Genomic DNA, 25,765 nt, shown 5'->3' on the forward strand with positions numbered 1-25,765 from the left:
CTTCCAATGCCTGGCTCGAATAACGAAGGGAACTGCTGGGTACATGCGGTGTCGTCGACGGATGAAAAGCGCTCTGATGTCTTCCCAGTTCTAGCAGATTTTCCCCCACCAGCTTCTGCCAAACAACGTGGGGCTATCCCCTGGCACAATCCACAGCGGGAGTTCGTGTACTGCTCCGTCATAGGAGACTTTGACTTCTGCACTGCCAATTACAGGGATTAGTTCCTTGGTGTAAGTCCTTAGTTTGGTGTGAATGGGGCTGAGCTTGGGCCTTCTTCCCTCACAGCCTGTCAAAAACCATTTTACTCATTATGGACTGACTTGCCCCCGTGTCCAGCTCCATAGACACTGGAATACCGTTCAGTTCAACTTTCATTATTGTTAACGTGTGTACCCCGTACACCCTCTGCCTCCTCAGTACGAGTTTCCAATTCCGTCTGATCCACTATGGATCGATCTTCCTCTGCAACGTGGTGGTTTGCAGCTCGCCTGCACATTCATTGGAGGTGTCCCATTGTTCTGCAGCCATTGCACACACAGTGCTTAAAGAGGCATTGATGGAGGCGATGATCACCCCAGCAGCGCCAACAGGGTGTTAACTGCCTCGCATTAACAGATGATGGCGGACTCTGGGTCAATTGAGGTCGGGCCACAGCAGCCGGCGTGTACGTTCTGCCCTGTCCGTTTCTGCTCAAAACCGACGTTACTTTATGAACAGTACTGGCCGAAACTTCTTTGTTCTGCGAAATCTGATTGGTGTTGTTGCTGGTGGACATAAATGCCTGGGCTATCGTTATGGCTTTACTCAGATTCGGAGTTTCTGCAGTCAACAGTTTGTGACGGATTGTCTCATGTCCGATGCCCAATACAAAGAAGTCTCTGAGCATTTGTTATAGGAATCCCTCAAACTCACAATGTCCTGCAAGGCGCCTTAAGTTCTGCGCCGTAGCTCATCACTTCCTGGCCCTCCGATCGTTGACCCGTGTAGAACCGATATCTCGCCATCAAAACGCTTTTCTTAGGATTTAGGTGCTCCCGGACCAGCGTACACAGTTCTTCGTAGGATTTCTCTGTTGGTTTTTGCCAGGGCCAGGAGATTCTTCATGAGGCCATAGGTTGTTGCCCCACAGATAGTTAGGAGGATCGCCCTTCATTTGGTCGCATTCTCGTCCCCTTCCAGCTCGTTGGCCACGAAGTATTGGTCGAGTCTCTCCATGAAGGCCTCCCAATCGCCCCCTCTGAGAACTTCTCCAGGATGCCGACTGTTCTTTGCATTTTCGCGTGGTTGTTCGTTACCTCATCACCAATTGTTACTCATAATAAATGGTCAGACAGAGTACTGTGTGTAATGAGCAGTGTGACCTTAGCTCCTTTATTAAGGTTCCAGAGTGCAGGTACCTTGTGGGCGGCCTGCTTATATACTGTGCTCCTAAGGGATGCTGGGATCCCTTTGGACTCCAACAGGTAGATCCTCTAGTGGACGTGTGGTGCAGGTTACAAGGGGTTAAATACATAACACGTAGCGTGCTGTTTTCATTTAGGATGCAAAACCATGTACTAGGAATGCACAATTTCCCAATATGTACTCCAGGTACATTACCCCATTTTATTTTTGTCAATATTTTTGTGCATCAAATGGTCTACAAAAGATGATTTTCCCAATTAGTATAATTTGTTTCTTGACTGGGGAGAAATACTCACTAGTGTGCTGGATCCCCAAATAAAACATTCTGCCTCTTGCTGCCTGCATGACTCCCACTGGTGTGCCTCTCTTCACTTGCCTAAAACTGGAGGAGGTTACCTGCTGGTCTTGTAGTCAACAAGCATTCTGCTATCCAGCACTTTAAATCTTTTGAACTCTTTATTTTAAACAGAAATGCATTTAAAGTGCCAATCAGCTTTGTTGATTAACACCATTAGGGAGACGCAATAGCATTGAGACTCAGTCCATTGCCTAAATCATTCTTGTTCCCCCAATGTTGTGTAACTGGCTAACATGAAATATAAACCTTGTGCCATTCTGAGTTCGGTATGACTGGATAACTGAACTATTCCCATTGATAATATTTGTTATACAGGTACAATGTCTGAAATCCGGAATCCTCGGGACTGAGTTTGTGCCGGTTTTTGGGTTTTGCCAAATTTCAGACAAGAAAATCAATAGTCTGAAATTCGGAATCCTTGGGACTGAATCCGTGCCGGATTTCGGACCTCGCTGCAGACCGAATCTGTGCCGGATTTTGTGCTTTGCTGGATTTCAGACGTTGCCGCTCGCCGAAATATCCACTTTTTGGAATTCTGGATTGTTGCACCTGTACCTTGTAAGTGAATTACCAGTCAAAAACAAAAATATTCAAATACATATTTACTCACCGGCCAAGGTTGTGGAACAGAAGTGATTTCTGGGCTATGGAAGTAAGCCACTCCATTGTGGTATGTGTAAGGATATCCGGTTGAAGTAGTTAAATACATTGTCCCAGCTGCTGGCATTAAGCTTGTTCCTATTTAGCAGATAGAAATGTCTCAATAAAAATAAATCACGCACTTACTGAAAGAAATATATAAAGATCAGTGTAGAGAAGCCCTCAGAAAAAGAAAAGAGTCTCTAAAATACACAAGTCAAATTAAGTTTTCAATTATCATCTGAAGGACTTCAAAGAAAAATTATTTAATTATTCATCCGGCAAACTATATATCATGCTAAAATGATAGTAGCATCAATATTATTCTGCTCGGGGAGATGGTGGGGATTGCACGGGAAACCTTTTGTGTCACCCATATGAATCTTGCTGCTAAGATATTAAACACATTGCAACGTGCATTTTGACTTGAAAGAGCCTAAAGAAACAAAGCAGGACTGAGTGTAAAAAGCAAAATATTGCATATTGGAAATCTGAAACAATTACAGAAAAAGGTGGAAACACACCGGCTTCTCTGAAGAGAACAGTCAACATGTCATTTGCATACTCTAAATTAGAACTGAAGACCTCCCTGTTGACCTGTTCTTTCACTTTTCAGGGCTCTTGTATCCATTGTGCTTTGTCAGCATTTTCTATTCCAATTTCAAGCCTGTTTAAATTTCACAAGTGACCCCATGTTTTCCACTTCTCCCACTTTCTTGAAGGGTCTGCTTCCTTAGTGTAATATATTTCTGCTTGGGGTCATCTGACACCAGAGGGCGCCACTGTCGGATGTCATGCAAGACAATAAAGGAAGTCGGATCTTGTTCTTATCTGAAGAGGAAATTAAAGAGAGATCGGGTACACACATCCAAGGCAGTTTATAATAACAGGACGAAGTAAACTTAGAACCTTCCTATTTACAATGGGCACTATTGGAATTAGAGTATGATGAGGATTGGGCGGATTTTGTCGACCGCCTGGATCAGTATTTTGTTGCTAACAAAATGGAGGGGGAGGCTGATACAGTCCGTCGTAGGGCAGTTCTCCTCACCGTCTGTGGTCAGAAGGTTTACGGCATCAGGAAGAACCTTCCCTCGCCTTTACATCCAACTGCCAAGTCTTATAAGGAATTGTGAGATTTGGTGCATGACTATCTATAGCCGAAGGGATCATCTCACACTAATCGCTTCTACACGCATGTCCGTGCTGAGAGCCAGGACGTGTTGGGACTCATCGCCGACCTACGACGTTTTGCTGAGCCGTGTAAGTTCGGGAACATGCTGGAAGACATGGTGAGAGGCTTTTTTGTGATAGATATCAACCATGACGTGATTCTTCGGAAGTTTTAGTCGAAGAGAAACTGGACTTGAAAAAGGCCATCGCGATCGGCCAGGCATGCATGACGACTGATGAGAACTTGAGGCAGATATCATCAAAAGGTCGGAGCTCCATGGCAGGCTAGTCAGGTACTGTAAACAAGATTGTGCCGTCTTCTGGCAAAGCTGCTCATGGCAGGGCCAAGTCAACTGTTTATGTGAAACCGATAGCTGCGCAGAGCCTGACAACTGGTACGAAGCAGAGTTCACCCTGTTGGCGGTATGGGGGCAATCATTGGCCTCATCAGTATTGGTTTAAACCATACTCTTGTAATGGCTGTTCCTCCTGTAATGGCCACAACTGAGCAAGTGTGCTGCTGCTGCTCATCATATTATTGATGATGACCAGTCCAGTACTGACTTTGATACACAACCTGAGGAGGAAGTGTATAGTTTGTATTCGTTCTCGTCAAAGAGCCAGCCGATAACTGTTAATGTGAAGCTGAATGGCGTGCCTGCATCAATGGAGCTGGACACGGATGCAAGTCAGTCGATCATGAGCCAAGTGACATTTGACAAGCTGTGGGACACTGAGGCTGTGAAGCCTAAGCTGAGTCCAGTCAAGGCCAAGTTGCGTACTTATACAAAGGAACTCATACCTGTGATTGGCAATGCAGTAGTCAAGTGTCGTATGATGGCGTGATCCAACATCTACCATCATGGATTGTCCTAGGTAATGGTCCAACGCTGTTCGGTCGGAATTGGCTCGAGAACGTCAAGCTGAACTGGAGTGATAACAAAGCATTGTCCTCAGTGGACGACACTTCTTGTGCTCAAGTGTTGAAGAAGGCGCCTTCTTTGTTTGAGCCTGGCATTGGTAATTTTACTGGAGCCAAGGTGCAGATTCACCTGATTTCTGATGCAAGGCCTGTCTATCACAAAGCTCGGTCTGTCCCTTATATGATGAGGGAGAAGATTGAGATTGAGCTTGGCAGACTCCAACGTGAAGGGGTCATATCACCTGTCGAGTTCAATGAGTGGGCCAGCCTCATTGTTCCTGTGTTGAAGAGTGATGGCACTGTCAGGATTTGCGGAGACTACAAGGATACGATTAACCGATTCTCAAAACAGGTTCAGTACCCATTACCGAAGGCTGATGACCTATTCGCCTAGCTGGTGGAAAGTCGTTCCCTCAGCTAGATCGGAGGTTGGCCTACCTGAGGAGCTCATTGATGATTCGAAGAAACTGACCTGCATCAACATCCATAAATGACTGTTTGTCTACAACAGGTGTCCTTTTGGAATTCGCTCGGCTGCAGTCATATTCCAGAGGAATATGGGGAGTCTACTGAAGTCCGTTCCTCGAACTGTCATGTTCCAAGATGACATTCTTGTCACCGGTCGCGACACTGCTGAACAATCTTGAGGAAGTTCTACATCGTCCGGACAAAGTGGGACTCAGGCTGAAACGTTCGAAGTGTGCCTTCATGGCACCTGAAGTTGAATTCGTTGGTAGGAAGATTCCTGCTGATTGAATCAGTAGACCGGATTCTAAAACCAAGGCCAAGGCCATCAAGAATGCACCCAAGCCTCAGAATGTGACAGAACTACATTCGTTCCTTGGGCTACTCAACTACTTTGGTAATTTCTTACCCAGATTGAGCCCTTTATTAGAGCCACTGCATTTGCTACTCAGAAAAGATAACACTTGGATCTGGGGTATGTCTCAAGATGGAGCCTTTGAGAAAGCTAAGAGTTTGGTCTGTTCAAACAAGTTGCTTGTTCATTATGATCTATGTAAGCATCTTGTATTAGCCTGTGATGCTGCTTCATATGGTGTTGGTTGTATATTCAACAAACAAACGAATCGGGTAAGCTACAACCTGTTACGTGTGCTTCAAGAAGTTTATCAAAAGGAAAGAGCTTACAGCATGGTAGACAAAGAAGCTTTGGCCTGTACATATGGCGTAACAAAGATGCATCAGTACCTGTTTGGTCTCCATTTTGAACTCGAAACGGATCACAAGCCATTCATTTCATCGTTTTTTGAAGACATAGATATTAATACCAATGCATCGTCCCGTATTCAGAGGTGGGCGTTGACATTGTCTGGCTATAATTACATTATTCGTCATAGACCCGGTACTGAGAATTGTGCTGATACACTGAGTCGTTTGGCTTTGCCTACACCTGATGTGAAAACGCCTCAACCCGCAGATCTAATGTTGGTAATGAATGCTTTTGAGAGTGATGAAACTCCTGTCACTGCTCAACAAGTTAGGCTCCAGACCAGCCATGACCCCATTTCGTCGGTTGTGAAACGTTGTGCCCTCAGTGGTGATTGGTCTGAAATACCTACGGAGATGTGTGAAGACACCAAACCGTACACCCATCACATGAGCTGTCCATTCAGTCAGATTGTTTCCTGTGGGGTAAACGTGTCATCGTGCCCAAGAAAGGCAGAGAAAGATTTGTACGTGAGCTACATAGCACTCATCCCGGTATTGTTATGATGAAAGCCATTGATAGGTCTCAAGTATGATGGCTTGGAATTGACTCTGATCTAGAATCATGTGTGCATCAGAGTAATACTTGCATGCAGCTAAGTACCAGCGGAAACTCCGTTCAATCTTTGGTCGTGGCCATCTAAACCATGGTCGAGGATCCATATCGATTTTGCGGGTCCATTCCTTGGGAAAGATGTTTTTTGTTGTGGTGGATGCATATTCAAAGTGGATAGAGTGTATTATTATGTCATCCAGTACATCTACAGCCACTATTGAGAGCCGACATGTCATGTTTGCTACTCATGGTTTACCAGACATTGTTGTGAGCAACAACGGATCTTGTTTCACAAATCTTGAGTTTCAGGACTTCATGAAACTCAAAGGTATTAGACATGAGGTTAGCTCCATTCAAACCTGCTTCTAATGGTCAAGCAGAGCATGCTGTTCAAACAAACAAAGTCATTTTTCATAGGCAGTCCCTTGGAAGACTTGCTTCCACTCCTGAAGTGAGTTCTTTGGTGGCTGAACAGTCCAATAAGAGAGCCACAGTCTGTCACAGGTGGGACAGACAGTTGTTGAGGGAAGGGGTGGGTGGGACTGGTTTGCCGCATGCTCCTTCTGCTACCTGCGCTTGACTTCTGCATGCTCTCGGCGTTGAGATTCGTGAAGTGCTCAACACCCTCCCGGATGCACTTTCTCCACTTAGGGCGGTCTTTGGCCAGGGATTCCCAGGTGACCGTGGTGATATCACACTTTATCAGGGAGGCTTTGAGGGTGTCCTTATAACGTTTCCGCTGCGCACCTTTTGTTCCACATCGAGCACTTGCTTTGGGAGTCAGACACTAGACTATGCGAGCTATGTGGCCTGCCCAGCGAAGTTCATCAAGTGTGGTCTGTGCTTCAACATTAACCTGAACGAGGACACTGATGTTGGTACGCCTGTCCTCCCAGGGGATTTGCAGGATCATGCGGAGATATCGTTGGTGATATATCTCCAGCGACTTGAGGTGTCTTCAGTACATTGTCCATGCTTCAGCCATACAGGAGGGCGGGTATTACTACAGCTCTGTAGACCATGAGCTTGGTGGTAGATTTGAGGGCCTGATCTTCGAACACACTTTTCCTCAGGCGGCCGAAGGCTGCACTGGCGCACTGGAGACAGTGTTGAATCTCCACATTAATGTCTGCTTTTGTTGACGAGGCTCCCGAGGTATGGGAAATGGTCCACGTTGTCGAGGGCCGCGCCGCGTATCTTGATGACTTGGGGGCAGTGCTGTGAGGCGAGGACAGGCTGCTGGAGGACCTTTGTCTTATGGATGTTTAGTGTAAGGCCTATGCTTTCATATGCTTCAGAAAATACAGACAATATCCTGGAGTTCAGTCTCAGAATGTGCGCATCCACGTACTGCAGCTCAACGACAGAGGTTGGGGTATCTTGGACCTGGCCTAGAGGCGGCATAGGTTAAACGGCTTCCCACTGGTTCTGTAGTTTAGTTCCACTCCAGCGGGGAGCTTGTTGACTGAGGTGGAGCGAGGAAGATTGAGAAGAGGGTTGGAGCGATGACGTAGTCCTGTTTGACCCCGGTCCTGATGTGGATTGGACCCGTAATGGATCCGTTGGTAAGGATCACGGCCTGCATGTCGTCATGGAGCAGGCGAAGGATGTTGACAAACTTTTTGGGGCATCCGAAACTGAGGAGGACGCTCCATAGACCCTCGCGGTTGACAGCGTTAAAGGCCTTTGTAAGGTCGAAGGCCATATATAAGGGCTGGCGCTGCTCCCTGCAGATGTCGCGCTGCAAAGATCATGTCCGTAGGGGACGAAATCTGCACAATGACTCCGGGAGGTGCTCCTCAGCCACGGGAGAAGACGGTTGAGGAGATCTCTAGCGACAACTTTCCCAGTGGTTGACAGCAGGGAGGTTCCTCTGTAGTTGCCGCAGTCGGACTTGTCCCCTTTTTAAAATATGGTCACGATCACTGCATCTGAGATCTCCCGGCATGCTCTCCTCCCTCCAGATGAAAGGTTATGTATCTGCGCCAACAGCGCCTCTCCACCATACTTTAGCGCCTCAGCAGGGATTCCAACCGCTCCCGTAACCTTGTTGTTCTTGAGCTGTTTTATGGCTTTTCCTACCTCGTGCAACGTTGGGGTTTCACCTGAGGTGGTGGCGGGTCGCATGCTGCGGGATGGAGTCGAGAACACTCGAGTCAAAAGCAGAGTCTCGATTGAGGAGATCTTCTAAGTGCTCCTTCCAACAGGCCCCGACAGCCTCGGTGTCCTTGACGAGTCCCAAAAAGTTTCCCAGTTCTCGACCATTAGTGGGGTGGGGCCTTGGGAGTTTGGACCGTAGGTAGCCTTGACTGCGATGAAGAATCTTCGCATATTGTGGCTGTCGGACAGTTGTTGTATCTTCTGTGTTTTCTCCATTCACCACCAGTTTTTTAGGTCCCGGGTTTTTTGTTGGACCTCAGCCTTGAGCCGTCTGTAATGTTGCTTTGCTGCTCCAGAGTTGGGTTGTGCTCGAGTCTCAGAAATACTCTGCGCTTGCAATCTATGACTTCTTGGATCACCTGATCATTTTCATCAAACCAGTCCTGGTGTTTTCTGATTGAATGACCAAGTCTCTCTCCACAGGCACTGGTTATGGAGGCCTGAAGGGCAGACCAAGCACTGTGGGCATTCAGCATCTCAGGGTCATCAAGGCATGCCAGGTTAGCTGTGAAGCTCTAGCTGTATAGGGTTCTCTTAGCTGAGTCTTTAAGTGCCCTGGCCATGACTTTTTTGCGGCACTGCTTCTGCTGTCCCCTCTGCTTTGGGGCTATGTTAATGTCGATGATGGATCGGATTAGGCGGTGGTCCGTCCAGCAGTCATCAGCTCCTGTCATGGCACAGGTGATGCACACAGCCTTGCGATCCCTGGCTCTGATGATGATATAGTCAAGCAGGTGCCAGTGTTTGGAGCGAGGGTGTTGCCATGATGCCTTGTATTTGTCCCTCTGGCGGAACAGGGTATTGGTGATGAGGAGTTCATGTTCTAGACATTTTGTCAGGAGTAGGGTACCGCTGGAGTTGGCTTTCCCTACCCCCTCTCTGCCAATCACGCCTCCCCAGAGGTCTGTGTCTTTGCCGACCCTGGCGTTGAAGTCACCTAGAAAGATCAATTTGTCGCCCGCGGGGACGCGGGACAGGGATGTCTCGAGGTTGGAATAAAAACCCACTTTGGTCTCATCCGTTACATCGAGTGTTGGGGCGTACGCACTGATGACTGTGGCGCATTGGTTCCGGGATAGAGTGAGTCGGAGAGTCATGAGGCGTTCGTTAACTCCACAGGCGGAGTCTTTGAGGCGGTCGACCAGCTCATTTTTGATGGCGAAGCCGACTCAGTGAAAGCAGCGTTCTTCCTCTGGTTTTCCTTTCCAGAAAAAGGTGTAACCTCCACCGTGTTCCTTGAGCTGGCCTTCCCCTGCCTGCTGGGTCTCACTTAAGGCGGCGATGTCGATGTCAAAGCTTCCAAGTTCCCGGACGACTATGGCGGTGCGGCGTTCCGGTCTGTTGCTGTTGGAGTAGCCCATGAGGGTCCTGACGTTCCAGCTCCAGAACTTCATGTTAATGAAGTGGAAGATGCCTGTGCATGAGTTCTTTTAATGTGGGGTGGCCTCTGCACACCAGCAACCACACGGGCTTGACAGAGCTAAGATTTGGTCCAGTGGCAAGGAGGTCCAAGACGACTGGAGACCTGGCATTGCTGTATAAGCCTAATTGCCTACGGCAAGATGTTGGCCGCAAGCGCGGTGCCGAGCAGCGCCCTTGATGGTAGGTGGTCCGAGGCTTGGTTGGGGGCAGGCATTAGGAAGGTCAGTTGTCCGCTGGAGTTCCGAGGGATGCTTTTAAAGATTCTTCCAAAGTTATTTAAAAGTTTCTCCGGAAGTTTCAAAAGAAAAATTCTCCAAGTTGTTTTAAAGTTTTAAAATTTTCCCAAATTGTTTAAATAGTTTCTCGAGTTGATTAAAAGTTAATTAAAAGTTGATTAAAAGTCTAAACTGTAAGTCAGTAGTCTACAGCCCAATCAGTGTTCACAACGAACGACCTAGGGCAGGGAGAGCCCGTCGTTCGGCTGGCTGAAGGGATCCAGAGTGCGTCGTTGGGCCTGAGCGGCTGGTCGAAGGAATCCGGAGTGCATCGTTGGGTCAGGCCCTCCGGCCGAAGGGACCCGGAGTGTATCAAACAAAGTATGAACCGTGTAACTCAGGGTTCACTTCAAGCTCGTTTGTCATGTATATTGTTCAGTTATAGGACAAGACCTCATACTATTACTGGTGTTTCCCCTGCTGAACTAATGATGGAGAAATCTCAAGACCAAGCTTTCACTTGTTCATCCTGATTTCAATGATCGTGTTGAAAACAGACATCAAAGACAGCAGTTGTATCATGATCGTACTGCTGTGTCACGAAATATCTCTGTGAATGATCCAGTGCTTGTACTGAACTATGGTAGAGGTCCAAAATGGATCGCTGGTATTGTTACAGCTAAGGATTGTAACAGAGTATTCATTGTCGTGCTCAAGGATGGCCAAACATAAGAATATAAGAAATAGGAACAGGAGTAGGCCGTACGGCCCCTCGAGCCTGCTCCGCCATTCAATAAGATCATGGCTGATCTGATCATGGACTCAGCTCCACTTCCCTGCCCTCTCCCCATAACCCCTTATTGTTTAAGAAACTGTCTATTTCTGTCTTAAATTTATTCAATGTCCCAGCTGCCACAGCTCTCTGAGGCAGCGAATTCCACAGATTTACATTCCTCAGAGAAGAAATGTCTCATTTCAGTTTGAAATGGTCGGCCCCTTATTCAAAGATCATGCCCTCTCGTTCTAGTCTCCCCCATTAGTGGAAACATCCACTCTGCAACCACCTTGTCAAGCCCCGTCATAATCTTAAACGTTTCGATAAGATCACCTCTTATTCTTCTGAATTCCAATGAGTAGAGGCCCAACCTCCTCAACCTTTCCTCGTAAGTCAACCCCCTCATTGATGGAATCAACCTTGTGAACCTTCTCTGAACTGCCTCCAAAGCAAGTATATCCTTTCGTAAATATGGAAACCAAAACTGCATGCAGTATTCCAGGTGTGGCCTCACCAATATTCTGTATAGCTGTAGCAAGATTTCGCTGCTTTTACACTCCATCCCCTTTGCAATAAAGGCCAAAATTCCATTGGCCTTCCTGATCACTTGCTGTACCTGCATACTATCCTTTTGTGTTTCATGCAGAAGTATCCCCAGGTCCCGCTGTACTGCAGCACTTTGCAATGTTTCTCCATTTAAATAATAACTTGGTCTTTGATTTTTTTTCTGTCAAAGTGCATGACCTCACACTTTCCAACATTATACTCCATCTGCCAAATTTTTGCCCACTCACTTAGCCTATCTGTCCTTTTGCAGATTTTGTGTGTCTTCCTCACACATTGTTTTTCCTCCCATTTTTGTATCGTCAGCAAACTTGGCTACGTTCCAAGTCGGTAATATAGATTGTTAATAGTTGGGGACCCAGCACTAATCCCTGCGGCACCCCAATAGTTACTGGTTGCCAACCAGAGAATGAACCATTTATCCCTACTCTCTGTTTTCTGTTAGTTAGCCAATCCTTTATCCATGCTAATATATTACCCCCAACCCCGTGAACTTTTATCTTATGCAGTAACCTTTTGGGCCCAAGTTTCCACAAGAAAAAAAACAGGCGCCCCTCCGAGCTGGGCGCCCGTTTTTCGCGCCTAAAAAAATCCTCTGTATTCTCCACTTACTTACAGGTCCTCTGGCCCTCGGCGCAGCCAGCACGAGCTGTGGGGGGGCGGAGCCAGGTCCCTGCGCTGAAAACAGTGCCGGGACCTCTGCACACGCGTGCTACAGTCGGCACGCAAGTGCAGTAGCTCCAGGCGCCGAACTGTGTGGGAGGGGCCCGAAGCACGCAGCCCCTAGCCCTGGCTGAATGGCTTCACTGGGGCTGCGTGGATAAGGCTCCTCCCACGGCCAGCTCCTGCTCCCCGCCAAGACCGGACACCCGCTCTCCACACCACCCCCCACCCCCAACCAGACCCCCGCTCCCCCCCCCCCGCCGACCCGACACCCGCTCCCCCCGCCGACCAGACACCCGCTTCCCCCAGAGACCCACTCCCGCCCCCCCCCACCCCCGACTGACCCGACCCGCGCTCCTGTTCCCCGACCCGACCCCCGCCGCCCCCTCCTCCACTGGACCCGACTCCCGGACTGGATCCGATCTCTCCCTTCCCCCCCACTCGCTCTCTCGCTCTCTCTCCCCCTCCGCGGCACGAACGGTTGCAGAATTCTCCCTGGCTGAAGCAATTTCACACAGGAACGAAGATGGTTTATTTAATCTTTTCTTGGCTTATAAATGTTTATTCAGGTTGGATTTATTTGTATAATATTTGTAGAAGTATAAATAAGGATTTATTGTCGAATTTAATGAGTTCCCTCCCCCCCCCCTCGTTCTGGACGCCTAATTTGTAACCTGTGCCTGATTTTTTAATGTGTAGAACAATTTCTTTCAGTTCTACAAAAATCTTCACTGACTCCATTCTACTTTAGTTTGGAGTACATTTTCACTGTGGAAACTTTCAAATCAGGCGTCAGTGGCCGGACACGCCCCCTTTTGAAGAAAAAATTCTGTTCTAAACTAGAACTCTTCTAAACTAGAACTGTTCTTCTAAACTAGAACTGTTCTTCTAAACTAGAACTGTTCTACCAGACTAGAACTGCAGAAAAAAAAAATGTGGAGAATTGCGATTTCTAAAATAGTCCATTCTCCACCAGTTGCTCCTAAGAATCAGGTGCGAATCATGTGGAAACTTGGGCCCTTTATGTGGCACCTTGTCAAATGCCTTCTGGAAGTCCAAATACACCACATCCACTGGTTCCCCTTTATCCACCCTGTTCGTTACATCCTCAAAGATTTCCAGCAAATTTGTCAAACATGACACCCCTTCATAAATCCATGCTGACTCTGCCTGACCGAATTTTGCTTTTCCAAATGTCCTGCTACTGCTTCTTTAATAATGGACTCCAACATTTTCCCAACCACAGATGTTAACTGGTCTATAGTTTCCTGCTTTCTGTCTGCCTCCTTTTTTACATAAGGGCGTTACATTTGCAGGTTTCCAATCTGCAGGGACCTCCCCAGAATCCAGGGAATTTTGGTAAATTACAAAAAATGCATCCACAATTGCTGCCACTACTTCTCTTAAGACCCGAGGATTCAAGCCATCAGGTCCAGGGGATTTATCTGCCTTTAGTCCCATTATTTTACTGAGTACCACCTCTATAGTGATTGTGATTGTGTTAAGTTCCTTCCTCCCTATAGCCCCTTGACTATCCACTGTTGCAATATTGTTAGTGTCCTCTACCGTAAAGACTGATACAAAATATTTGTTCAGTGTTTCTGCCATCTCCATGTTCCACATTACTAATTCTCTGGTATCATCCTCTAAAGCACCAACATTTACTTTAGCCACTCTTTCCCTTTTTATATACACCTATAGAAACTCTTGCTATCTGTTTTTATATTTTGTGCTAGTTTACTTTCATAGCCTATCATAGAAAATAGAGACATAGAAAATAGGTGCAGGAGTAGGCCATTCCGCCATTCGAGCCTGCACCACCATTCAATATGATCATGGCTGATCATGCACGTTCAGTACCCCATTCCTGCTTTCTCTCCATACCCCTTGATCCCTTTAGCCGTAAGGGCCACATCTAACTCTCTTTTGAATATATGTAATGAACTGGCCTCAACAACTTTCTGTGGTAGAGAATTCCACAGATTCACAATTCTCTCAGTGAATAAGTTTCTCCTCATCTCAGTCCTAAATGGCTTACCCCTTATCCTTAGACTGTGATCCCTGGTCTGGACTTCCCCTACATCGGGCACATTCTTCCTGCATCTAACCTGTCCAATCCAGTCAGAATTTTGTATGTTTGTATGAGACCCCCCTCTCATTCTTCTAAATTCCAGTGAATATAAGCCTAGTCGATCCAGTCTTTCTTCATATGTCAGTCTTGCCATCCTGGGAATCAGTCTGGTGAACCTTCGCTGCACTCCCTCAATAGCAAGAATGTCCTTCCTCAGATTAGGAGATCAAAACTGTACACAATATTCAAGGTGTGGCTTCACCAAGGCCTTGTACCTGCTCATATACTCAAATCCGCTCATTATGAAGGCCAACATGCCATTTGCCGCCTTCACCGCCTGCTGTACCTGCATGTCAACTTTCAATGACTGATGAACCATGACTCCCAGGTCTCGTTGCACCTCTCCTTTTCCTAATCTGTCACCATTCAGATAATATTCTGCCTTCCTGTTTGTTAGGTCCTTACTCTACAGTATGAAACCACACGAGGCACATTCTGGGGACAATGTCACTCTGTGACCTTCACTCTTTATTCACAGGACTCCAAAGACGACGACCCTGCGTGCGACCTCCCTTTTTATACCCGTGTGATCAGGTAAGGAGTGTTTCTCACAAGTTCACCCCTTGTGGTCAAGGTGTGCATCTAGGTTGAATGTATACAGTAATACAGTGGTGTTACATTGTGGTTACAGACACGACATCACCTCCCCCCCTAAACCACAGTCTTATTGGGATCATAGGTTTAGTCTTACTCGTGGAGCGCCGCAGTTGGGGCTCTGGTTGTTGGACACGGACGTGAGTGTCTGTCACCTGTGGTGATTCCGGCCGGTCAGGGCTGACCGCAGGGACTGTGCATTCTTCCGATTGCTCTTGTTGCTCGTTCACTGGCTGTGTTGTGAGCTCCATCTCATGGTCTTCTTCAGGTTCCTCCGTGTCGATGCTGAACCTTTTTTTTTTTAAACTGAGTCCAAATGCTTAAGGAATATCTGACCATTGTTGAGTTTTACCACGGTGACCCTAGTCCCCTCTGTCAATTATAGTGCCCTCAAGCCATTTGGGCCCCATGGCTTGATTGAGGACGAATACAGGATCATTTATTTCTATACATCTCCCCCTCGAATTACGGTCATGGTACTCGTTTTGTGACTTGCGCTTGCCCTCAACTATGTCGGTCAGGACTGCGTGAATGAGGGACAACAGAGTTTTGAGTGTCCGTTTCATTAGTAGTTCTGCGGGCGGAACCCCCGTGAGCAAGTGCGGTCGGGATCTATAGTCCAGCAGGAGACGCGATAGGCGGCATTGTAGGGAGGGTCCTTGAATCCTGAGCATACCTTGCTTAATGATTTGGACCGCACATTCCGCCTGGCCATTGGAGGCCGGTTTGAACGGCGCAGTCCCGACGTCGTTGATGCCAATGCCCGACATAAACTCTCAGAATTTGTAGCTTGTGAAACATGGGCCATTATCACTAACCAGGATGGCCGGTAAACCATGGGTTGCAAAGATTGCACGTAGGCTTTCTACGGTGGTGGATGACATGCATGAATTCAGAATGTTGCACTCTATCCATTTTGAGTACGCATCTACCACAATAAGGAACATCTTTTCCATGAACGGGCCCACGTAGTCAACATGAATGCATGACCATGGCCTGATGGGCCAAGGCCACGGGCTGAGCGGGGCCTCCCTGTGGGGCATTACCCAGCTGGGCACATGTCGTGCACCTGCGAGCAGTGTTCCAGGTCTGAATCAATTCCAAGCCACCAAACGTGTGATCGGGCAATGGCCTTCATCAGCACAATGCCTGGGTGCTCGCTGTGCAGTTCCCTGATGAATGCTTCCCTGCCCTTCTGGAGCTTAACTACTCGGCTGCCCCATAGTAGGCAGTCGAATTGGATGGAGAGCTCATCCATCCGTCTGTGGAACGGACTGACCTCCTCAGGGCATGCTCCGTGTGCGGGCGCCCAATCCCCAGTCAGGACACATTTCTTAATCAGGGATAGGAGGGGATCTGTTTGTCCAGATTTTGATCTGGCGGGCTGTGATGGGGGAGCCTGCGCTGTCATAGGCATAGACAGCCATGACCATCTCGGCGCTTTGCTCCACTGCCCCCTCAGTGGTGGCTAACAGAAGCCTGCTGAGCGCGTCAGCGCAATTTTCAGTGGCGGGCTGGTGCTGAATGGAGTAGTCATTAGCAGCCAGCGTGAGAGCCCATCGCTGTATGCGAGCTGATGCGTTGGCATTGACAGCCTTGCTGTCTGACAGCAGGGATGTTAATGGCTTGTGGTCCCCTCTCTAATTCAAACTTCCTACCAAAGAGGCACTGATGCATTTTTATTTACACCATAGACACATGGAAGCGCTTCCGTCTCAACCATCCCATATCCCCGTTCTGCTTCAGAGCGCGACCTGGAGGCATAAGGCACAGGTTGTCTTTGACCCTCAGCATAGCCCTGCTGCAACATGCACCCAACCCCACAGGATGATGCATCACATGTCCAAACCAATTTTTTTACAGGAGTCGTACAGGGTCAACAACTTGTTTGAACCAAGTAGGTTTCGCGCCCGATCAAAAGCCCGTTCCTGACAGTCCCCCCAAAACCAATCGCAACTCTGCAGCGGCTCCAACAACGTGCTCAAATTCGGCAGAAAGTTCCCAAAATAGTTCAACAGTCCCAGGAATGAATGCAACTCCGATGTGTTGCAGGGCCTGGGTGCTCGTCGGATCGCCTGTTTTGGATTCGGTGGGCCGAATCCCAGCTGCAGCAAGCCTCCTGCCCAGAAACTCAACCTCAGAACACACATTTAGACTTCGAGTCGTAGGCCTACCCGGTCCAGTCGGCGTAGCACCTCCTCCAGGTTGTGGAGGTGTTCCTCGGTGTCTCGACCCGTGATGAGGATGTCGTCCTGGAATACGATTGTTCCAGGAATGGATTTAAGCAGGCTTCCCATGTTTCTTTGAAAAATCGCGGCCGCTGATCGAATGCCAAACAGGCACCTGTTAAAAATGAACAGTCCCTTGTGCGTGGTGATGGTAGTCAGTAGTTTACATTAGTCAGCCAGTTCCTGGATCATATAGGCTGAAGTGAGGTCCAACTTGGTGAACAGCTTGCCGCCTGCCAGCGTGGCGAAGAGGTCCTCCGCTCTCGGGAGCGGGTATTGATCTTGTAGGGACACCCGATTGATGGTGGCCTTGTAGTCGCCACAGATCCTGACAGTCATCCGCTTTTAGGACGGGAACGGTGGGGCTCGCCCAGTCGCTGAATTCAACAGGCGAGATGATGACCTCTCTCAACAGCCGGTCCAATTTGCTCTCGATCTTTTCCCGCATCACATACAGCACCGCTCTGGCTTTGTGGCGCACTGGCCTTGCATCCGGGGTGATGTGTATCACTACTTTAGTGCCTTTGAAAGTCCTGACGCCCAGTTGGAATAGTAAATCGAATTGTTGTAGGGCTTGTGAGCACGAACTTCGCTCCACAGATGACATTGCGTGAACATCCTCCCATTTCCAGTTCATCTCGGCTAACCAGCTCCTCCCCAACAATGCGGGACCATTGCCCGGGACAATCCAGAACGGCAGCCGATTCACTAATCCATTGTGTGTGACAGCCAACATCGCACTGCTTAGCATCGGAATGATTTCTTTAGTGTAAGTCCGTAATTGTGTCTCAATTCGTGCTAATTTGGGTCTACTGGCTTTAAGTGGTCATAGCTTCTCAAATTGCTGAACGCCCATGAGTGACTGGCTGGCCCCAGTGTCCAGCTCCATGCGTACTGGGATACCGTTCAATAAAACCATCATTGGTGGCGTTTTGGTGTATGAACTGTGAATATTCGCCACATGGACCTGCTGAACTTCGGCGTCCATCGATTTGCCCCAAAAGTCATCCTGCCTCAAAGAACCCTCTTCTGGTCCATCCGCCTCATATATTAGTCTGGTTGCAGACTTCCTGCACATTTGAGCTAAGTGGCCACTGAGATTGCAGTTTCTGCAGACAAAGTGTTGAAATCTGCAAGATCTAGCTGAGTGTTAATCCTCCCACACCTCCAGCATGAGTTAAAGTTTCCATTGTTGGGAACAAAGGGACTATGGCCAGGCATTCCATGCTGACTGTCCCTTTGACTGCTCTTAAGTACCCTATTAGGTGGGTGTCAATGGCCCCATCCCGGGCCGCATTGTCCACTGTGATGGCGTGAATGTCCGTTCAGCCTGCCATTGTCTCTGTTGGAAGTCCTACTCTGGGGTCTATTGCTGCCTGGGGAACGTCGGACTGCCCCTGCATGCCTGCAGGGCTCGGAGTCGCATTGATGATATTGACTCCCTGATCTATCGCCGCGTTAGAGGCAGAATTGCGCACGTATATTATTTTCGTCTCTTCCTCCCCAGTCATGAAAGTTTGAGCTATCAACGCCCCCGCTTCCATGGTCAAATCCTTGGTCTCAATTAATTTGCGGAAAATTCCCACATGACCGATGCCCTCGATAAAGAAGTCCCTTGGCATCTCCCCCCTGCAGGCTTCTGTGAACTTAAGAGGCTGGCCAAACGCCGGAGGTCCGCTACAACGCCCGGTATGCTCTGTCCTTCACGACGTCGGTGGGTGTAGAATCTGTGTCGGGCCATATGTATGCTACTCGCCGGTTTGAGGTGCTCCCCGATCAATTTGCTAAGTTCTTCAAAGGTTTTGTCCAACGGCTTTTCGGGTGCTAGTAAGTCCTTCACGAGTGCCTAAGTCTTTGGTCCGCAGCTGGTCAGAAGATGAGCCCTTCGCTTGTCGGCCGCTACATCCCCCAGCCATTCTTTCATCACGAAGTTTTGCTGAAGCCTCTTGAAAACATCGTCCCAATCTTACTAAACACAGAACCGTTCCTCTGTGCTGCCGGTGGCCATTCTCGTGGATCGTGAATTCCCATTTCTCGTCGCCAATGTAAAGTCCTTACTCTACAGTATGAAACCACATGAGGCACATTCTGGGGACAAGGTCACTCTGTGACCTTACCTCTTTATTCACAGGATTCCAAAGACGATGACCCTGCATGGGACCTACCTTTTTATACCTGTGTGATCAGGTAAGGAGTGTCTCCCACAAGTTCACCCCTAGTGGTCAAGGTGTGCATCTAGGTTGAGTGCATACAGTAATACAGTGGTGTTACATTGTGGTTACATACATGACACTGTTTTTGCTACCAAAGTGATTAACCTCACATTTATCTACATTATACTGCATCTACCATGCATTTGCCCACTCACTTAACCTGTCCAAGTCACCCTGCAGCCGCTTCGCATCCTCCTCACAGCTCACACTGCCACCCAGCTTAGTGTCATCTGAAAACTTGGAGATATTCCATTCAATTCCTTCGTCTAAATCATTAACGTACATTGTCAATAGCTGGGGTCCCAGCACTGAACCTTGCGGTACCCCACTAGTCACTGCCTGCCATTCTGAAAAGGACCTGTTTATTCTTACTCTTTGCTTCCTGTCTGCCAACCAGTTCTCTATCCACGTCAATACATTACCCCCAATACCATGTGCTTTAATTTTGCACACTAATCTCTTGTGTGGGACCTTGTCAAAAGCTTTTTGAAATTTCTTCTCCCAGAGGATTGTGAATCTGTGGAATTCTCTGCCCAAGGAAGCAGTTGAGGCTAACTCATTGAATGTATTCAAATCACAGACAGATAGATTTTTAACCAATAAGGGAATTAAGGGTTATGGGGAGCGGGCGGATAAGTGGAGCCGAGTCCATGGCCAGATCAGCCATGATCTTTTGAATGGCAGAGCAGGCTCAAGGGGCGAGATGGCCTACTCCTGTTCCTAATTCTTATGTTGTTATGTAATAAACTGGAAATGAGAATAGAGCATTGACATCCTGCTATCGGTGCCTGGAACAACAGTGCTCAAAGTTGTCCGTATGTGAAGGCAGAGTGTTTCGCCTGCAGGAAAACTGGGCATCTTGCAAATACATGCCGACTGAAGAATAAACCAGCTTTCAAAGCTGTGAGTAGAAATCCCCAGACATTACATAGCATGGAAGAACAACAGGACGAAATGTTGTTAAGAGTTAAAAGTCATCAGGAGCACGAGGTTAACGGATGGCGATTCGAAAAGTATCATAATCCACGTAGATGCTGCAGGATTCAAGATACCCATAGAAATCGACACTGGTGTATGAGTGTAGTACCGGAGTCGCTATACCGCGACAAATTGCGGGATTTCCCATTGGAGAAAGCCAAGATAGTGCTGCGAGGCTACTCGGGAGAGAACATTCCACTGGTAGGTCGTATCACCGTATCGGTGAAATATAAGGATCAAGTTCAGAGCTTGCCTCTAATAGTAGTGGCAGGAGACAAGCCTGCCTTACTCGGAAGAAATTGGTTGGGATCACTGAAGTTGGATTGGAGTGAAATTTTGGGTGTCGAAACGAGATTTGCGTCAAAGGATGATGTCATCAAGAATTATCCGAAGGTGTTCTGCGAAACAGGTAGTCCGATCCAAGGCTTCAAGGCAAGTGTCAGGGTACAGAAGGACGCTAGATTGGTTTACTGCAAGCCATGTTCCACACCATATGCACTGAAGGGAGAAAGTTAAGAACTCAAAAGACTAGAGACTGAGAACATTATTTCTAAGATAGATCTATGTAATTGGGCTACGACCATTGTTGTTGTACCTAAATCCAAATGGTAAGGTAAGATTGTGTGGTGATTATAAAGTAACCATAAACCAGGTTCTAGAGGGTAATATCACCAATACATTGCCAAATATAGAAGATTTGTTCACAACACTGACAGGGGGTCAGATTTTCTCAAAGTTGGATCTGACGAATGCCTACTTACAGCTGGAACTAGACGAGGAGTCCAAGTCATGTTTGACTATAAATACTCATCTATGCCTATATCAATTTAATTGGCTACCATTTGGAGTGTCTTCCGCCCCAGCCATATTCCAAGGGGTAATGAACCAGATTTTGCAAGGTATTGAAAGGGGAATAGGTTATTTAGATGACATACTAATTTCAGCACCAAATAGGCAAATTCGTAACATATTGAATGAAGTCCTCAAACGGCTAGAGAAGTACAGTGTACAAGTGGCTGCTTGCAAGTGTGAGCTTTTTCAAAACTCAGTGGAGTACTTAGGATACAAAGTAGACAAAGATGGTTTACAGCCAACCAAGGAAAAATTGGATGCAATCAGAAATGCACACACTCCCAAGGATGTCACTGAACTTCAATCATTTTTGGGTCTTTTCAACTATTATGGAAAGTTCCTACCAAATTTGGCTACAGTATTACATCCACTGAATGACCTATTGAAAAAACAGGTCCATTGGAAGTGGTCAAAAGAATGCGATACAGCATTCAAGGAGTGTAAAAGCATCTTGGTAGAGAGCACCATGTAAGTTCACTATGACGTATCTCAGGAGATCAAGCTAGCATGTGATGCCTCTCCGTATGCAGTTCGGGCAATAATCTTTCATGTATTACGTAGTGGGGAGGAGAGACCAATTGCTTTTGCTTCATGCATTCTCAGTACCAGTGAGCGTAATTATGCACAAATCGAAAGGGAAGCTTTAGCATTCATTTTTGGGGTCAAGTAGTTCCACAAATACTTGTATGGTCGTAAGCTTACTCTCGTTACGGACCATAAGCCCCTGACAGCAATCCTCCATCCAAAGTCCCCAGTTCCAACAGTAGCTGCAACCCGAATGCAGAGATGGGCTTTGATTTTGTCAGCATATACATATGATATTGAATACAGACGATCAGATGATCACAGTAATGCTGATGCTATGTCTAGATTGCCTTCCCCATCACAAGTTACACCCTATAGGGAAGAGGTGTTCTGTTTTTCATACTTCGATGATGAACTGCCAGTCACAGCTGAAGAGATTGGGATGGCAACCAAATGTGACCCAGTAATGTCAAAGGTGTATGATTATATTGCAAATGGATGGCCAAACCAGGTAACAGACAAAGATATTCATCCATTCTTCATTCGTAGGAATGCATTGTCAGTCAATAAAGACTGTATCATGTGGGGTGCAAGAGTGGTTATACCAAATAAATTCAGGTCCAAAGTATTAGGAGACCTCCATGACCAGCACCTGGGAATGTGCTTGACCAAGAGTTTTGCATGCAGTTACTTATGGTGGCCAGGTCTTGATGATAAAGATATAGAGAACATCGTCAGTCAGTGTAAGACATGTGTAGCGAGACAGGGCGAAGTAATATGGAGTCAAAAACAGATTGGAGTAAGGTAAAAAGCAATAGTGGAAGGCCGAGGAAACAAAGGCAAGAAACAAAGAGGGCCACACTACATCATAATTCTAAAAGGACAAAGGGTGTTAAAAAAACAAGCCTGAAGGCTTTGTGTCTTAATGCAAGGAGTATCCATAATAAGGTGGATGAATTAACTGTGCAAATAGATGTTAACAGATATGATGTGATTGGGATTACAGAGACGTGGCTCCAGGATGATCAGGGCTGGGAACTCAACATCCAGGGGTATTCAACATTCAGGAAGGATAGAATAAAAAGGAAAAGGAGGTGGGGTAGCATTGCTGGTTGAAAAGGAGATTAATGCAATAGTTAGGAAGGACATTAGCTTGATGTGGAATCTATATGGGTAGAGCTGCAGAACACCAAAGGGCAAAAAACATTAGTGGGAGTTGTGTACAGACCTCCAAACAGTAATAGTGATGTTGGGGAGGGCATCAAACAGGAAATTAGGGGTGCATGCAATAAAGGTGCAGCAGTTATCATGGGTGACTTTAATATGCATATAGATTGGGCTAACCAAACTGGAAGCAATACGGTAGAGGAGGATTTCCTGGAGTGCATAAGGGATGGTTTTCTAGACAAATATATCGAGGAACCAACTAGGGGGGAGGCCATCTTAGACTGGGTGTTGTGTAATGAGAGAGGATTAATTAGCAATCTCGTTGAGAGACCCCTTGGGGAAGAGTGACCATAATATGGTGGAATTCTACATTAGGATGGAGAAGGAAACAGTTAATTCAGAGGCCATGGTCCAGAACTTAAAGAAGGAGAACTTTGAAGGTATGAGGCGTGAATTGGCTAGGATAGATTGGCGAATGATACTTACGGCGTTGACAGTGGATGGGCAATGGCAGACATTTAGAGACCACATGGATGAACTACAACAATTGTATATCCCTCTCTGGTGTAAAAATAAAAAAGGGATGGTGGCTCAACCGTGGCTATCAAGGGAAATCAGGGATAGTATTAAAGCCAAGGAAGTGGCATACAAATTGGTCAGAAATAGCAACGAACCTGGGGATTGGGAGAAATTTAGAACTCAGCAGAGGAGGACAAAGGGTTTGATTAGGGCAGGGAAAATAGAGTACAAGAGTAAGCTTGCAGGGAACATTAAAATGGACTGCAAAAGCTTCTATAGATATGTAAAGAGAAAAAGGTTAGTAAAGACAAACGTAGGTCCCCTGCAGTCAGAATCAGGGGAAGTCATAACGGGGAACAAAGAAATGACAGACCAATTGAACAAGTACTTTGGTTCGGTATTCACTAAGGAGGACACAAACAACCTTCCGGATATAAAAGGGGGCAAAGGGTCTAGTAAGAAGGAGGAACTGAGAGAAATCCTTATTAGTTGGGAAATTGTGTTGGGGAAATTGATGGGATTGAAGGCCGATAAATCCCCAGGGTCTCATGGACTGCATCCCAGAGTACTTGAGGAGGTGGCCTTGGAAATAGCGGATGCATTGACAGTCATTTTCCAACATTCCATTGACTCTGGATCAGTTCCTATTGAGTGGAGGGTAGCCAATGTAACCCCACTTTTTAAAAAAGGAGGGAGAGAGAAAACAGGGAATTATAGACCGGTCAGCCTGTCCTCCGTAGTGGGTAATTATAGACCGGTCAGCTGGACATCGGTAGTGGGTAAAATGATGGAATCAATTATTAAGGATGTCACAGCAGCGCATTTGGAAAGAGGTGACATGATGGGTCCAAGTCAGCATGGATTTGTGAAAGGGAAATCATGCTGGACAAATCTTCTGGAATTTTTTGAGGATGTTTCCAGTAGAGTGAACAAGGGAGAACCAGTTGATGTGGTGTATTTGGACTTTCAGAAGGCTTTCGACAAGGTCCCACACAAGAGATTAATGTGCAAAGTTAAAGCACATGGGATTGGGGGTAGTGTGCTGACGTGGATGGAGAACCGGTTGGCAGACAGGAAGCAAAGAATAGGAGAAAATGGGTACTTTTCAGAATGGCAGGTAGTGACTAGTGGGGTACAGCAAGGTTCTGTGCTGGGGCCCCAGCTGTTTACACTGTACATTAATGAGTTAGACGAGGGGATTAAATGTACTATCTCCAAATTTGCGGATGACACTAAGTTGGGTGGCAGTGTGAGCTGCGAGGAGGATGCTATGAGGCTGCAGAGTGACTTGGATAGGTTAGGTGAGTGGGCAAATGCATGGCAGATGAAGTATAATGTGGATAAATGTGAGGTTATCCACTTTGCTGGTAAAAACAGAGACAGACTATTGTCTGAATGGTGACAGATTAAGAAAAGGGGAGGGAGGTGCAACGAGACCTGGGTGCCATGGTACATCATTGAAGGTTGGCATGCAGGTACAACAGGTGGTTAAGAAAGCAAATGGCATGTTGGCCTTCATAGCAAGGGGATGAGTACAGGGGCAGGGAGGTGTTGCTACAGTTGTACAGGGCCTTGGTGAAGCCATACCTGGAGTATTGTGTACAGTTTTGGTCTCCTAACTTGAGGAAGGACATTCTTGCTATTGAGGGCGTGCAGCAAAGGTTCACCAGACTGATTCCCGGGACTGACATATCAAGAAAGACTGGATCAACTGGGCTTGTATTCACTGGAGTTCAGAAGAATGAGAGGGGACCTCATAGAAACGTTTAAAATTCTGACGGGTTTAGACAGGTTAGATGCAAGAAGAATGTTCCCAATGTTGGGGAAGTCCAGAACCAGGGGTCACAGTCTCAGGATAAGGGGTAAGCCATTTAGGACCGAGATGAGGAGAAACTTCTTCACCCAGAGAGTGGTGAACCTGTGGAATTCTCTACCACAGAAAGTTGTTGAGGCCAATTCACTAAATATATTCAAAAAGGAGTTAGATGTAGTCCTTACTACTAGGGGGAATCAAGGGGTATGGTGAGAAAGCAGGAATGGGGTAGTGAAGTTGCATGTTCAGCCATGAACTCATTGAATGGCGGTTCAGGCTCGAAGGGCCGAATGGCCTACTCCTGCACCTATTTTCTATATCTAGGTTTCTATGTCAATTGGTAAGCAAGCAACCACCATCAACACCATTACAGCCATGGAAATGGCCTCCCAGGGTGTGGCAAAGGATACATATCGATTTTGCTGAGCTAGAAGAGCAACAATTGTTTATCGTGATTGATAGCCATTTGAAGTGGGTCGAGGTGTTTCCAATGTGGAAAATAACAAGCAAAACATTAGACATTTTGCGAAGATTATTTTCTTCATTTAGCCTCCCAGCAGAAATTGTTTTTGCGTAATGGACCACAATTTTGTTAAGAATTTGCAGTTCATCAGCAAAAATGGTGAGAAACATACCAAGGTCCCACCGTACCACCCTGCGTTGAAT

At 46.9% G+C, this 25,765-nt stretch overlaps 1 protein-coding gene across 10 annotated transcripts in view; it reads right to left on the reverse strand.

Moving 5' to 3' along the window:
- The window catches only part of rftn2 (raftlin family member 2), a 452,549-nt gene that overhangs the window by 334,142 nt on the left and 92,642 nt on the right, over positions 1-25,765 (reverse strand). For all 10 annotated transcript variants that reach the window (XR_011592693.1, XM_070875941.1, XM_070875932.1 and 7 more), the window contains one exon: positions 2,374-2,501. Coding sequence is in view for 9 of the 10 variants with exons in the window: in XM_070875941.1 (XP_070732042.1) it covers positions 2,374-2,501 (128 nt within the window). In the remaining variant the exon portion in view is untranslated. The remainder of the gene's footprint in view (positions 1-2,373; positions 2,502-25,765) is intronic.

The sequence above is a fragment of the Pristiophorus japonicus genome, chromosome 3, assembly GCF_044704955.1.
Source record: "Pristiophorus japonicus isolate sPriJap1 chromosome 3, sPriJap1.hap1, whole genome shotgun sequence".
Classification (NCBI taxonomy): Eukaryota; Metazoa; Chordata; class Chondrichthyes; family Pristiophoridae; genus Pristiophorus; species Pristiophorus japonicus.